We start from the raw sequence: 15,967 nt of genomic DNA on the forward strand, positions 1-15,967 counted from the left end.
ACTCAAACTCACTACGCCACTGCCCACCACTTCACTACTTCTGGGATCTGCTTGCTGCACTAATGGGAACAGTCGTCATATCTGAAGCTGTCGTAAAAAAAACTGGTATGTATGGGGGATGGGAGGGGTACAGTGAGCAGTGGGGAATTAAGGAGGGGTTATGTCTTAATTTCTCCAGTGGTCATTTGGTCATTTAGGGTATCTTTTTGTAATTTAGTCACGTTTGAAACAGGTCTGGACAAAAACATCTCAATTTTTGCCCTAGATGTTTTGGTTTTGTTCCGTTATGGCAGGATAACAGCTAAGGGCTCCTTTTACTATGCCGCGGTAGCATTTTTAGCGCGCACAGAATATTAGCACACGCAAACCTCCGCACTAAATGAAAAAAGTAACAGCAGCTCAATGGCGGCATTAGCGTCTAACACGCGCGCTAAAAGCGCTGCGCACCTTAGGGCTCCTTTTATGAAGCCACGTTAGCGGTTTAATGCACGCAACAGCACATGCTAATTCGCTGGCTGCGCTAGCCGCTACCGCCTTCTCTTGAGCAGGCGGTAGTTTTTCGGCTAGCGCAGGGGTTAGCGCGCGCTAAAAAGGTGCGTGCGATAAAGCTGCTAACGCGGCTTCGTAAAAGGAGCCCTAACTTTTGAGAACACCCAAGTTCTAGCCAAAACATACCACCTTGAAATTTGGAAGAACCGAGGAGGAAAACATCCCAGATCGGAATTTTGAAAAATCTCAACTTCGATATTTTTACAAGAAAACTGCCCTTGGACACTTTACGATTATTTTTAGATGCTTTTCTCTTTCGAAAATGAGCACCATAAAGTCTAAGGGAAAATATCAAACAAGAACAGAATGGGAGTGCCGTCCACCATCTTGGAATCAAAGCAATTATTATCCGTAAAACCATTTTCTCGGTCACCGCGCCAACGTTTTGGAATGCCCTACCCAAATCTATCTCAGACAAAAAGATGGTGTATCCAAATTTAAATCAAATCTTAAAACATTTATGATTAAAGATGCTTTTTGACATATAAGCCAACTTTGGCCGACTACTAACCTAAAACATTCTCTTTAACCCTTTCCCTTTGGTGTCTCCCTCTGATATTTCATTTTCTATTTTTTAATACAATGTAACTTTTACCACTTATGTACCAAGCTACAGTTCTTTCTTATTTGTATCAGTATTTGTCTTTAAATACCTACTAGAAACATAGGAAGCAAAATTGGACCCCCACATCTCCAACCTGCTCACAGCAACAACTGACTTCAAAATGTTCCGAAAAGAAATCAAAACTCTGCTATTCAAAAAATTAACCCCCTTCCCCTCCCCCCTTGCAATCTCTCCCCCTCTCCCCCTCTCTACCTGTATTATTCCCCTAAGACTCAACAATGTAACCAGCTTCTACTCTTTAACTTCCTCGTAATCATCCAGCTTCATCTGACGTTTTCCTAATTTTTCTACCTATCTTGTACCCTCTTCTCAAAACTTCATTACGAAACCAGCTCCTTAATTGTAACTTTCGTTCCTGGAAATGTCCAGTTATCTTCTGATGTAATCCGCTTAGAACTGCAAAGTACAGGCGGAATAGAAGTCAGTAATGTAATGTAATAATTATTTTAACATTATTTGTAAACCGCTTGGACTTAATGATAGGCGATATATCAAATTAAAATAAAACATGAAACTTGAATATTCTACCATGCTTTTTAATATGTATATTTTTGATATCTTGTCCTGTCATTATTGCTACTAGAATTTAATTTGTATATCTTCATGTTTAACTCATTCGTTGTGTTTTATCATTTTAATATTGTTAAAATGTTAACACAACTGTATGATATGTCAAGCTTCAGTGTACCTGTTGTACATCAATGTGGGTCAATCTCTTTCTAAACGCGGTTAATACGTCCCAATAAAAAAATAAAACAAACAAATAACAGACCTTAAAGCTGACATGACTAAACAGATTACTGAATTGTAAACTTTCCAAGGCAAGCTGTCTGAACTAGAAAAGAAAACAGCTGTACTGAATGTTTCCGTGGGCCTATCGGCAGTGAATATAGAGGCGATTGAGCGTGACCAGGCGGAGGACACAGCAACTGAAATCGGCAAAATAATTTGGAATTCTACGTATCCTGGAGGGTAAAAATGGTACCGATGCGCTTGTCTTCAAGGATAGAAACCTGGAAACATGATGGCAGTTGAAGGCCAAATGGCCCATCCGCAGTAACCATTATCTCTTCCTCTCTCTAAGAGATTCCATGTGCCTATCCCAGACTTTCTTGAATTCAGACACAGTCTCTGTCTTCCGGGAGACTGTTCCACGCATCTACCACCCTTTCTGTAAAAAACACTATTTGCTTAGATTACTCCCGAGCCTATCACCTCTTAACTTCATCTTAAGCCCTCTCATTCTAGAGCTTCCTTTCAAATGAAAGAGACTTGACTCGTGCGCATTGGTGACCCATCAAAAGCAGGCAGGACATTGGCGCGTCGACAATCCTGCGGTGACATTTGCGTGCAGGACAAATGCGCGCCGCCATTTCCACCATTCCCATTAGCGCTCTGAGGGGGCTTGGGGGAACCCCCTCACTACACTTAGAAGTGTTTGTGCTGCCATGGGGATGGTGGTGAGGGGGAACCCCCCACCCCCACTACACTGTAAACTCCCGTTCTCCTTCCCGTTTTCGCTCTTCGGCAGATTTCAGTGTAGTGGTGGGGGGCTCTCCCCCCTCCCCCCCACAGCAGTGCAAAATAATAATAATAATAACTTTATTCTTCTATACCGCCACAATCTTGCGACTTCTAGGCGGTTTACAGTCAAGAGAGTTGGACATTCAGCGAGTTACAATATGCAGATAGAGGAAATAGAGTACAGAAACTTTAAGAAAGCGAAAAATAAAATATACAGTTTGCTAAGAATTTTCTGAGAGGACCTGTTTGAGAGAGGTCACGAATTACAAAAAATACAGCGAATATTATAAAAAATACAGCGAATATTACAATATACAGTTTGTTAAGAATTTTCAGAGGGGACATTTTAGATGAAAGGTCCAGAAATTACAAAATACACACCCACACCCACACCCCTCTCAGAGCACTAACGGGAATGGCGGAAACAGCGGCGCAAATTTGTACTGCATGCTAATGTCACCGCGGAATTGTTGGCACGCCAAAGTCCTGCGTGCTTTAGTTACGGTACCATGCACATTTATGCCGAGTGGGTATTTAAACGTCTTAATCTTATCTCCCTTTTTCCGCCTTTCCTCCATTTATACTGGAGAAGTGCAAACATGAGTTGCTAGCAGATTAAAATCTAGGAAGAGTGCTGCTTTGCTAGGTTCAGAATGACAATATAGAGAGAGAGAATATTAGGGTTCAGGGTGGGTGAAGAAGGTACCAGCAATGTTCAGTACCAGTACCTAGATAACTATCTGAATATTCTTTATAAAGAAAACCACTGACCATTTTAGTAGTCATCCTTCATCTTCATCATAAAGTTTATGGCAGTGTCTCTCAAACTGTGTGCCCCAAAGAGATTCCGGGTATGCTAGAGAGATTCCAGAATTTTACTGTATTTTAAAAAATTACCTTCATAAGTATACACTAGAATAAGAACATAAGAACATAAGCAATGCCTCTGCTGGGTCAGACCTGAGGTCCATCATGCCCAGTAGTCCGCTCACGCGGCGGCCCAACAGGTCCAGGACCTGTGCAGTAATCCTCTTATCTATACCCCTCTATCCCCTTTTCCAGCAGGAAATTGTCCAATCCTTTCTTAAACCCCAGTACCGTACTCTGCCCTATTACGTCCTCTGGAAGCGCATTCCAGTTGTCCACCACTCGTTGGGTAAAGAAGAACTTCCTAGCATTCGTTTTGAATCTGTCCCCTTTCAACTTTTCCGAATGCCCTCTTGTTCTTTTATTATTTGAAAGTGTGAAGAATCTGTCCCTCTCTACTCTCTCTATGCCCTTCATGATCTTGTAAGTCTCTATCATATCCCCTCTAAGTCTCCTCTTCTCCAGGGAAAAGAGACCCAGTTTCTCCAATCTTTCTCTATCTATCTATCTCTATTTCTGTCTCTCTCCCTTCCTCTCTCTCTTTCTTACTCTCTCTGTCTCTCTCTCTCTATTTCTCTCTGTCTCCCTTTCTCTCTCTCTTTCTGTCCCTCTCTACTCTCTCTATGCCCTTCATGATCTTGTAAGTCTCTATCATATCCCCTCTAAGTCTCCTCTTCTCCAGGGAAAAGAGACCCAGTTTCTCCAATCTTTCTCTATCTATCTATCTCTATTTCTGTCTCTCTCCCTTCCTCTCTCTCTTTCTTACTCTCTCTGTCTCTCTCTCTCTATTTCTCTCTGTCTCCCTTTCTCTCTCTCTTTCTGTCCCTCTCTACTCTCTCTATGCCCTTCATGATCTTATAAGTCTCTATCATATCCCCTCTAAGTCTCCTCTTCTCCAGGGAAAAGAGACCCAGTTTCTCCAATCTTTCTCTATCTATCTATCTATCTCTATTTCTGTCTCTCTCCCTTCCTCTCTCTCTTTCTTACTCTCTCTGTCTCTCTCTCTCTATTTCTCTCTGTCTCCCTTTCTCTCTCTCTTTCTGTCCCTCTCTACTCTCTCTATGCCCTTCATGATCTTGTAAGTCTCTATCATATCCCCTCTAAGTCTCCTCTTCTCCAGGGAAAAGAGACCCAGTTTCTCCAATCTTTCTCTATCTATCTATCTCTATTTCTGTCTCTCTCCCTTCCTCTCTCTCTTTCTTACTCTCTCTGTCTCTCTCTCTCTATTTCTCTCTGTCTCCCTTTCTCTCTCTCTTTCTGTCCCTCTCTACTCTCTCTATGCCCTTCATGATCTTGTAAGTCTCTATCATATCCCCTCTAAGTCTCCTCTTCTCCAGGGAAAAGAGACCCAGTTTCTCCAATCTTTCTCTATCTATCTATCTCTATTTCTGTCTCTCTCCCTTCCTCTCTCTCTTTCTTACTCTCTCTGTCTCTCTCTCTCTATTTCTCTCTGTCTCCCTTTCTCTCTCTCTTTCTGTCCCTCTCTACTCTCTCTATGCCCTTCATGATCTTGTAAGTCTCTATCATATCCCCTCTAAGTCTCCTCTTCTCCAGGGAAAAGAGACCCAGTTTCTCCAATCTTTCTCTATCTATCTATCTCTATTTCTGTCTCTCTCCCTTCCTCTCTCTCTTTCTTACTCTCTCTGTCTCTCTCTCTCTATTTCTCTCTGTCTCCCTTTCTCTCTCTCTTTCTGTCCCTCTCTACTCTCTCTATGCCCTTCATGATCTTGTAAGTCTCTATCATATCCCCTCTAAGTCTCCTCTTCTCCAGGGAAAAGAGACCCAGTTTCTCCAATCTTTCTCTATCTATCTATCTCTATTTCTGTCTCTCTCCCTTCCTCTCTCTCTTTCTTACTCTCTCTGTCTCTCTCTCTCTATTTCTCTCTGTCTCCCTTTCTCTCTCTCTTTCTGTCCCTCTCTACTCTCTCTATGCCCTTCATGATCTTGTAAGTCTCTATCATATCCCCTCTAAGTCTCCTCTTCTCCAGGGAAAAGAGACCCAGTTTCTCCAATCTTTCTCTATCTATCTATCTATCTCTATTTCTGTCTCTCTCCCTTCCTCTCTCTCTTTCTTACTCTCTCTTTCTCTCTCTCCCTTTCTCTCTCTCTGTCTCCCTTTCTCTCTCTCTTTCTGTCCCTCTCTACTCTCTCTATGCCCTTCATGATCTTATAAGTCTCTATCATATCCCCTCTAAGTCTCCTCTTCTCCAGGGAAAAGAGACCCAGTTTCTCCAATCTCTCAGCGTATGAGAGGTTTTCCATCCCTTTTATCAGACGCGTCGCTCTCCTCTGAACCCTCTTGAGTAACGCCATATCCTTCTTAAGGTACGGTGACCAATATTGGACGCAGTATTCCAGGTGCGGGCGCACCATCGCCCGATACAACGGCAGAATGACTTCTTTCGTCCTGGTTGTAATACCTTTCTTGATTATACCTAGCATTCTATTCGCTCTCTTAACAGCCACTGTGCACTGTGCCGTCGGCTTCATTGTCATGTCCACCATTACCCCCAAGTTCCTTTCTTGGGTACTCACATCCCTCCCATCGTATAGTTGTACCTCGGGTTTCTGCTTCCCAGATGCAATACTTTACATTTCTCAACGTTGAACTTCATCTGCCATCTCGTTGCCCATTTCCCTAGTTTGTTCAAGTCCCTTTGCAATTCTTCGCAGTCCTCTTTAGTCCTAGCTCCACTAAATAGTTTGGTGCCGTCCGCAAATTTTATTGTCTTACACTTCGTCCCTGTTTCTAGATCATTTATGAATATATTAAATAGCAGCGGCCCGAGCACCGAGCCCTGCGGAACACCACTCGTGACCTTCCTCCAGTCTGAGTAGCGGCCCTTCACTCCTACCATCTGTTTCCTACCTAGAAACATGATGGCAGATAAAGGCCAAATGGCCCATCTAGTCTGCCCATCCGCAGTAACCATTTTGTCTTACTCTCTCCGAGAGATCCCACGTGCCTATCCCAGGCCCTTTTGAATAGATGACACGTACATCACATACGCAAGAGTCTATCAATATTACGAGTGTCTGTGTGCGTAAGGATACAACCGCCCAGACAAGCACCATTCTTTAACGTGATTGGTCCTTGAAAAATAACGGCGAGTAATTTTAATTTTATTTTTTATTGCAGTAGTTATTCTTACTTGAGCAACAAAGCAATCAAGCAACAAAGCTTTGTTACCATTCAGTTCTTTTTATCTTTGCAAACTTGGATGTTCAGCTCAGGCAGAAATGAAATTGAAAAAAAGAGAACGGCTGCAAATGGTGGACGGTAAAATGCATGTTTGCTTGTTAACTTTTGAGCTGCGTTTTGAGTTAATTTGCACTCAAAAACAAGCACATCCATCGCATTGATTAGCAATTCTATTCTGCCTACTTGAATTTCATCGTTGTTACACAGTGCTTAAAGACCTTTAAATAAATAACTCTGAAATTTAATTTTTTTGTTGGTGTCGCAATTTTATAATCTCAATTATAATGTGCCGCAGAAAACATTTGCTCCGTTTAGTGTGCCGGAGCTAAATAATTTGGGAGACACTGGTTTTGGGGACAGACTTAAAGATCTCAATATGCATACTTTGGAGGAAAGGTGGGAGAGGGAAAATATGATAGAGATGTTTAAATACAAAAATGATATCCAAACCAATGTTGCCAACCAGTGGTGGGATATCCACAGAAAATTAGCATTTTAGAAAAACGGTGGAGAAAAAGCCTCAAGAATGTCTTTCATGAAAGGCAATCGATTCCGATTTCAAGCCGCTCTTATATTATCACAGGCAAGAATTATATTATCAAGTGACAAGAATGATAAAAGGTATGGGAAACCTTTCATACGCAGAGAGGCTAGAAAGGCTGGGGCTCTTCACCCTGGAGAAACGAAGACTCAGAGGAGACATGATAGAGACTTACAAGATCATGAAGGGCATAGAGAAGGTGGAAAGGGACAGATTTTTCAGCCTATTGGGAACTACAAGAACAAGGGGGCACTCGGAGAAACTGAAAGGGGGCAGGTTTAGAACCAATGATAGGAAATTTTTCTTCACTCAGAAGGTGGTGGACACCTGGAATGCGCTTCCGGAGGATGTGATAGGACAGAGTACATTAAGGGGATTCAAAGAGGGATTGGACAAGTTCCTAAAGGATACGGGGATTGAGGGATACAGATAGAGGTAGAGATATGACCATGAAAGGGTATAGATAGAAGAAAAATGGGAATTAAAGGGTTTTAGACAAAGGATCACTTACAGGTCATGGACCTGATGGGCCGCCGCGGGAGCGGACTGCTGGGCACGAAGGACCCCCTGGTCTGACCCAGCAGAGGCAACTTCTTATGTTATGTTCTTAATATAAAATACTTCACTTAGGGATATTGGTTATTGGGGGCATCTGAGTGAATTGTTTGAAATACTGGTGACACCGCTCTAAGGAAGATGCTAGCGCTAGCTCTATAAGATGAGTATATAATTAATTTTTTGACGTTTTACACCCTGTGCACAGTGGAGGGGATTATACCCAGTTAAAGATTGCATTTTTTGCCTGTGATAATATAAGAGCGGCTTGAAATCAGAATCATAAAAGACATCATTGAGGCTTTTCCTCCACCGTTTTTCTAAAATGCTCATTTTCTGTGGGTATCCCACCACTGGCTGGTAACATTGTTTGGACATTATTTTTGTATTTTGTTGTTATCATCTTTATAATTCTTGAGAGATGTGTAAATACCTGCATGACATAAACGCACCCTAAAACTTCTAGATATGACTATTGACAGAGGCTGCACCATGCAACCACAAATTAACAAAACAATACAGAAATCTTTCGCAGTTATGAGAAACCTTAGACAAGTCCGAAAATTCTTTGAAAAAACACACCATTTCAGCTCCTAGTACAATCTCTAATCCTAAGTATCCTAGACTATTGCAACATCCTCTACCTCCCCTGCCCCGCAATAATGATTAAACAACTACAGACAATTCAGAATACAGCTCTGAGACTCGTCTATTCATTGAAAAAACATAATCACATTACTGAGGCATTCATCAATTCTCATTGGCTTCCAATCCAGGAAAGAATACAATTTAAATTCTACTGTATACCATTTAAAACTATAAATGGAGACAGCCCAACCTACCTAAACGACCGCCTCATCCAAACCACCTCTACCAGGCATAGAAAAACACACACCCCATTCACTTACCCCCCAATCAAAGAAGTAAAACGGAAAAAACTATACAACGGACTACTGGCCACTCAGGCAGCGAAGATAGACAACCAAGTCTCCAACCTATTGACAACAACCCCAGACTACAAGATGTTCAGAAAGGAAATAAAAACTATACTCTTCAAGAAATCCCTTAATAAAGCTTAATACCATGATAAAGCTTAACCCCCCTCTTACCATCCCCTCCCTAACCCCAGATCCTGCTTTTCCCTCTCTTGGAAACCTTCTCTGATCTAACATTGTAACCCTTCTTCCATAACTCTTTTTGTAATCCGCTTTGAACCGAAAGGTAATGGCGGAATAGAAATCTGTAATGTAATGTAATAAGGCGAGTCTTCTTCAAATGAAAGGAAGTTCTGGAATGAGGAGGCATAGGATGAAGGTGAAAGGGGATAGACTCCGAAGTAACCACAGAGAATACGTTTTCATGGAAAGGATGGTGAATGCATGGAATAGCCTCCCAGTGGAGGTGGTGGAGACGAAAGTACATCGGGTCTCGAAGGGAGAGGAAGGGAGAATAGAAGATGCCCATTCTTCTAGTCTCACATGATCCTTCTGCTCAAATTCTCACAATCCTCAGCCATTTTAATGACTTTGAATAATTTCATGTCATCTCACTTGTCACTCCTATCTGCAGACCATTTATGAATATGTTAAACAGAACGGGTCCCTTGGAACACTCCATGTGTCCCTTTTTTTCATTCAGATAATTGACTCTTAAGTCCTATTATCTATTTATTTCCTGTATTTTCGCAAGTTTGAAACCCACAAAAGGGCATTGTCTCACAGCCCATGACTGTTTGATTTCCTCAGGAGCTTCCCATGGTGACCTTTGTTAAAGAAATCATTTACCCTCAATATTTAAATGCTGTGCTCGGCACTGACTTCAAACACTGACTGTGGAGTATACTGTACATTTATACTACGATATACAGTACTAGGCTGTTTTATATTACTCCAGAGCCTATCACCTCTTAACTTCATCCTATGCCCTCTCATTCCAGAGCTTCCTTTCAAATGAAAGAGACTCGACTCATGTGCATTTACGTCACGTAGGTATTTAAATGTCTTGATCATATCTCCCTTCTCCCTCTAAAGTATACAGATTGAGATCTTTAAGTCTGTCCCCATATGCCTTATGATGAAGACCATGTACCATTTTAGTAGCCTTCCTCTGGACCGACTCCAGCTTGGATAGTGGTGCTTAATAGCTGGATATAAAGTAGCTGCTGAAGCTCTCTGTATACCATCAATGAATGGAGGATGTCAGGTCAACCAATGACGTCCTCCTTGCCTTTTTTTTTTGCGACTGTCTACTATGTAAGGCGAGGTTTTGCCCTTCTTTGCTGTGTTTTTTACCATCAATGTTCAGCATCAGGTTGTACCCGGATAGCAGTAGGTAAAGGGTGTCCCAACAAGAACGCTGAATTTGATTTGCACACCATTGTCTTGTTGTTGGGATGGCGGCACTGTTCTTATAAGTTCTGTTATCTGTTTTTTATGCGGTTAGTTGCTACACAATGAGTTTTGATTGTCAAAACTTATTACAAGAATGGTGAGTGTTACGCAGAGACTGTTCGGAAGCTTCATGCGATCTTTGGTCATGATAATGCATTAATGAGCCAATAGATCTGGCCAGTGAGGTCATGTGGCCCGACACCATGCGACTTCTTTCTTTGGGGTTTGTGAAATCGCAGCTTTATGAAAACAAACCCTGAACTGTACCAGAACTCAAAGAGGAAATTTGACATGTCATCTGCCAAATCGAGGAGCAAGTCTGTGAAAAAGTCATCACGAATTTCATTGATAGAGTAACTAGATGCAGGGCAAGTCGTGGGGGATATATTCCAGATATTGTTTTTTAGACTTACATCGCAACATGTATCCTTTATAATGATGTACAAATATATGCCATTTAATGAAAATAAAATAATTTATTCACCTTATTAAATCCAGCATTCTTGTTGGTACACCTGATATAAGCTGGCTGTTGGAAGCTATCTTGGTATCATCAATGTTCAGTGCTGGTTCCCAGATAACAATCTGGATAAGTTAGAACAACAATTTTGCTGTTAATATTCTATAAGAGGTCACATTATTATGACCACCTGCTAATATCCAGAATAACCGTCTCCGACAGCATGGATGGCAGCCAACCGCCATGAAAGTGACTCAGTAAGATGCTGGATGGTTGCTAGAAGTATCTGAAAACATGCAGGCTGCAGTGCATCTGACTGTTGCTGATGGGTGCATGGTGGTGGATCCAGTCGCCGAGTATGTCAATCAAGGTGATCCCAAATGTGCTTGCTTGGGTTAAGGTCTGGGGAATTCGGAGGCCAGGGAAGTCGCTGAAAGTGTTGGTCGAGCTTTGCGAACCACTTGTGAACAATTCTGGCAATATGACACGTCGCATTGTCCTGTTGAAAGATCCCATCGGCCATAGGGAAGACTGTCAACATGTACGGGTATACTTGATCGGCAAGGATGGAGAGATACCTACAGTATTATCAACTGAGAGTGCCTTCCAGAGGAATCAAGGGACCCAGACCATACCAGGAAAACAATACCCAGACCATAACTCTGCCACCACCAGCTTGTGTATGTTCAACAATGGTTGCTGGGTGTTTGTTCTTGGCAGTTTCATGCTTGAAAGGCCAACGTCCATCTTTTGCCTTAAAGGGCCAGGATTGGGATCAACATCTACTGAGAAGAGGAGGAGGAATGGTGACAATGATCAATAGGCCAATAGCGGCCTCTCTCATATTCTCGACAAAAGACATCCCCCCCCCCCTTTTATGAAGCTGCGTTAGTGTTTTTTTATCGCTGGCCACAGAGGTAAAAGCTCCAAAGTGCATAGCATTCCTATGAGCGTTGGAACTTTTACCGCCCCGGCCGGTGATAACATGAGAGGAGGTCTGAGTGGTCCAGGATGGACCTAGGATTCATCCTAAAGCTGTGGTATTCCACCCAGTCCTCAGGAACCACCTAGCCAGTCGAGTTTTCAAAGTCTCCGTCATCCATATTCACTGTGGAAATCCTGCAAAACCGACTGGCCAGGTGGTCCCTGAGGACTGGGTTGAAAACCGCTGCCCTAGAGGACGCTGGGAGGACTATGCAAATGAACTTCAACCCTCTTCAGCAATGTGCATATTTTTGAAAATTCAAAATTACCTGCACTGTTTTACTTCTCCATGACCATTGAGGGCAATAGTCACAGTTTGGCTGGCTCAAGTATTTTATGAAAAATAATTGTTGCATGATATTGCAAGGGAACAAGGTAAAAATACTGCTCAGCATTTTTTGCATGCTATAAAGCTCACACATTTCAATGACAGTGGCCATGTTTGCGTAACTTTCTCAAATCATTATACTTTATTGCATCAACCACAGCAAGAATTTCACTTCCATAACAGCATCTATCCAATTAAGATATAGACTTATGAAAATTCAAATGATAATGACTTACAGTAAGATGATAAACTTTCCAGTGTAATTTTTGATGCATGCTGACTAAAGGAGGCTTTCTGTGTGACTAGAAAGTATCCAAATTTTATGTAAAATGAGAAAAATAAATAAAGCCAAATTTTTGGATACTGCTGGTGTTATGGTTTACGGTGGTTCCTATACTTCCTTTTCAGTTCAGCTTGCAGCATATTTAGGACAGTTAATTAGAAACATCTTTTAAAATAATGGCTAGTTTTCTTATTTTATTAAAAGTACAGCTTCATTAGTTGATACAATATGTTTTCCATTAGAATAAAAAAGACACCCTATGGATTCTGAAGGAAACACCGGCAAGAGAGTACTCACATTGCGTTAATGCAATCTTGCTGTGGATCTATTACAGCCAGTCAAGGTGTGTGTGTACTGGATATCTGCTTTGAAAAGAGAGTCTGCAACCTTAAACAAATGCCTGCAGACAGCAGGGGGTGTGGTTTATGCAAACGATGGTTGACGTGTGGATGCTAGATGCTGTAACTGGTTTGGTAAACCCTCTCCCCCCCCTTTTTTTTCTGACATTTGGGTCAAGTTTCTGTGCCAGATTTTTCTTGTATCCTGTTCCAGTGAAGCAAGAGGCTTTCAACAGAAAGATGTTAAGAAATGGTTATGCTTCCACTTTCCATCCTGTCTGTATTTGCACCATGCGCCTAGTCTGCATTTGGGTATGCATCTCACTTCTTACCAGTGTTGGGTAGTGCAGGGGTAGGCAATTCTGGTCCTCGAGAGCCGGAGCCAGGTTTTCAGGATCTCCACCATGAATATGTATGAGATGGATTTGCATGCACTGCCTCCTTGAGATGCAAATCTGTCTTATGCATATTTATTGTGGATATCCTGAAAACCTGGCTCCGGCTCTCGAGGACCGGAATCGCCTACCCCTGGGGTAGTTTTGTTAAAATAAGATTACAAATCCCCTTCAAGTCAGCAAGTTTTTCTTTATTCAGGTTGCCTTCATTTTTGCTCCAGTGAACCAGAATCAGGAATTAATAACCACCCATAAGACCTCAGCCATCTTTATTTACCCTCCTTCCTTAGAAGTCATTCTCAATCTTAAAGAATAAACGATAGAAAAGAAAGTTCTTAATGCCTATGAAGAGAGACTACACCTGGCAGTTTCAAGAAGAGGAATCCACAGGAATGAAAAGAAAAATTAGACTCAAATTATGTATCTTCCTATAATCTAAGAATATTTTAAACTTAAATATCAGCACAGTACATCTAATAATACACAATGCAAACAAATAAATAAAAACACCCCCCCCCCCCACACACACACATCAGATGCAAGATAAAGTCCTGCAATTAAAAAATTTGTGTTATCTTTGCTTACAGAGCATAGAAGACCTCAATGACTATTCAAGACCAACAGGTGGCGCTGGTATCCCTGACAGCCGAGTAATCTAGAATGGATTTTCACTGCCAGTACCAGGGAATCTGAACTCAGTTCCTGAGGATACCTTCTGGAATGAAGCACTGAGCTGAAATAGTTTCAAGCCTGTGAAAACTTCAAGTTTCTAGACTACATGAGTTTCAAAATGACCACTTGAAGTGGCTTTTTTTTTTTTTTTTTTACAAATAGAATTCTTAACCTTGAAATATCCTATTTCATTTAACAATTTCTGCCTGAATTTAAGGTGCATTTGTTTGTTTAAGTTTTTGGTTTGGGTTTTTTTCCTCATGAAACACGTCTTACGTCAGTAACAGCAGCAAAGGTTGGGTCAATTGCACAAAATTGCTTTCCAAAAGAAAAAAAAAAAAAGAGATTGGGTTTGAAGGATACAGTTTTGCTGAGAATGGAAACTTGAACCGTAGCCAGTAACAGAAACAGAGGTCAATGCACCCAATCAAGCCAAAGTTGTCTAGAGCAAATTTGTACTAGATAGCAGCAACCACAGTGTTATAAACTATGCTTCCCCCACCCCCACCCCCATCCAAGTAAAATCTGGCTAAAATATACAGGGATTTTCACCTTCTTTTGAAAACCGACTTAACCTATATAAATATATTTAACATCTGTCAGAGCTATTTTACTAGGTCTACCCTCTGAATGGCAGACTGAAGCTCACTGCAAACTTTCAGAAAGAGAACTATAATATTTAAGAATATAGCATGATTAAGAATGATATAGAACGATTAAGGGCATGGAAAACCTTTCATACACTGAAAGATTGGAGAGACTGGGGCTCTTCTCCCTGGAAAAGCGGAGACTCAGAGAGGACATGATAGAGACCTACAAGATCATGAAGGGCATGAGAGAGTAGAGAGGGACAGATTCTTCAAACTTTCAAAACATATAAGAACAAGAGGGCATTCGGAAAAGTTGGAAGGGGACAGATTCAAAACAAATGCTAGGAAGTTTTTCTTTATCCAGCGTGTGGTGGACACCTGGAATGCGCTTCCAGAGGATGTAATAGGACAGAGTACGGTACTGGAGTTCAAGAAAGGATTGGACAATTTCCTGCTGGAAAAAGGGATAGAGGGGTATAGATAGGGGGCTACTGTGCAGGTCCTGGACCTGTTGGGCCGCCGCGTGAGCGGACTGCTGGGCACGATGGACCTCGGGTCTGACCCAGTGGAGGCATTGCTTATGTTCTTAGCAGTGCCAGCAGCCCAGCATTAAAGCCTGGGAGCCAAACATGTTTTCTCACATTTAAAATACGACCATTCAATTTTAACGTTTCCAAGTCCACATGCACATAATTTTCAAATGAAAATCACTAGTTTCATGATGCACCCTTATGCCTGAATCTGCACCTGTAAAACCAAAAACATTCATTGCACCCTTGCACCTTTTGACAGACATTCCTAGAAATAAGATTGCACGTGAAAGTTTCAGAGCAAGAATTTTAGCAGCAGAGAAACCTGTAATTGTTTTTAAGTTGACATTTTCTCCTTTGTAGTCACAAGTTTTAAATATAGCCACCCCCTCTCCTTCTACAGATCATCAAAACTGCACATTCAGCACATTTAAAAAAAGCTGTCCCTCATCCAAGCCATGATGCTATTTAAAAGCTGAAATGAATACCTGGGAAGTACAGAATATACAGTTAAGAGGTAACAGGAGCAGAGAAAAACGGCAAAATAGAAAAAAAAAGATTTACCTTCACGAAATCACAAAAGTAGCACTTTAGTAATTGGGTTGAAAGGCTGCTGATTTTTTCCATTGCTTCTCAAATGCAAGATCTGGAAGTCAATTTGCTAAGCAAGTAATAATGTGGAAAAAAAAACACAACAAAACACACACACATCAAAATCCAGAGAGATGTGAGATGTTCAGAGTAATGTCACATTTCAATATTGAGGACTTTATTCCATGGCGCAGGCTCCCTCTGCTCTGATTTTAGCTGTGACAGTGAGATTTAGCAAACAGAAGAGGGATTTAGAGAAAATCCGCACATTTGTCTACATTGCACAGACACTGTAGACAGGAAACAGCTGGGGGAACATTTGCCTTCTCTCTCTCTCCCTCTTCTGGCAAAGTTTGCGAGTTAGGACTTTTCTGGGCAGTGTGACAAACAGCATCATACCTTTGTATTTTAAAACACAAGCACAGACGCATATTGAAACCCTTCCCTCTGGAAAAAAAAAAAAGTGCATTTATAATAAAGTTAGACGAGGGGAATTGGAACTTGTGGACTGCCTTTTTGTGTTACACTTTCAAAGCAGTTTTC

The 15,967-nt window shown here is 41.5% G+C and overlaps 1 protein-coding gene across 2 annotated transcripts in view; it reads right to left on the reverse strand.

The window, feature by feature from the left end:
* The window catches only part of IGF1 (insulin like growth factor 1), a 158,996-nt gene extending 143,378 nt beyond the window's left edge, over positions 1-15,618 (reverse strand). Inside the window, exon 1 of one of the 2 annotated variants that reach the window (XM_033952507.1) lies at positions 15,398-15,618. In XM_033952507.1, the coding sequence (XP_033808398.1) occupies positions 15,398-15,460 (63 nt within the window). In that variant the 5' untranslated portion in view covers positions 15,461-15,618. Of the gene's footprint in view, positions 1-12,605; positions 12,686-15,397 lie in introns of those variants that run through there. The other variant, XM_033952508.1, reaches the window with a different exon arrangement.
* Positions 15,619-15,967: the final 349 nt, after the last annotated feature.

Source organism: Geotrypetes seraphini, chromosome 7 (assembly GCF_902459505.1).
Source record: "Geotrypetes seraphini chromosome 7, aGeoSer1.1, whole genome shotgun sequence".
NCBI classification, from domain to species: Eukaryota; Metazoa; Chordata; class Amphibia; order Gymnophiona; family Dermophiidae; genus Geotrypetes; species Geotrypetes seraphini.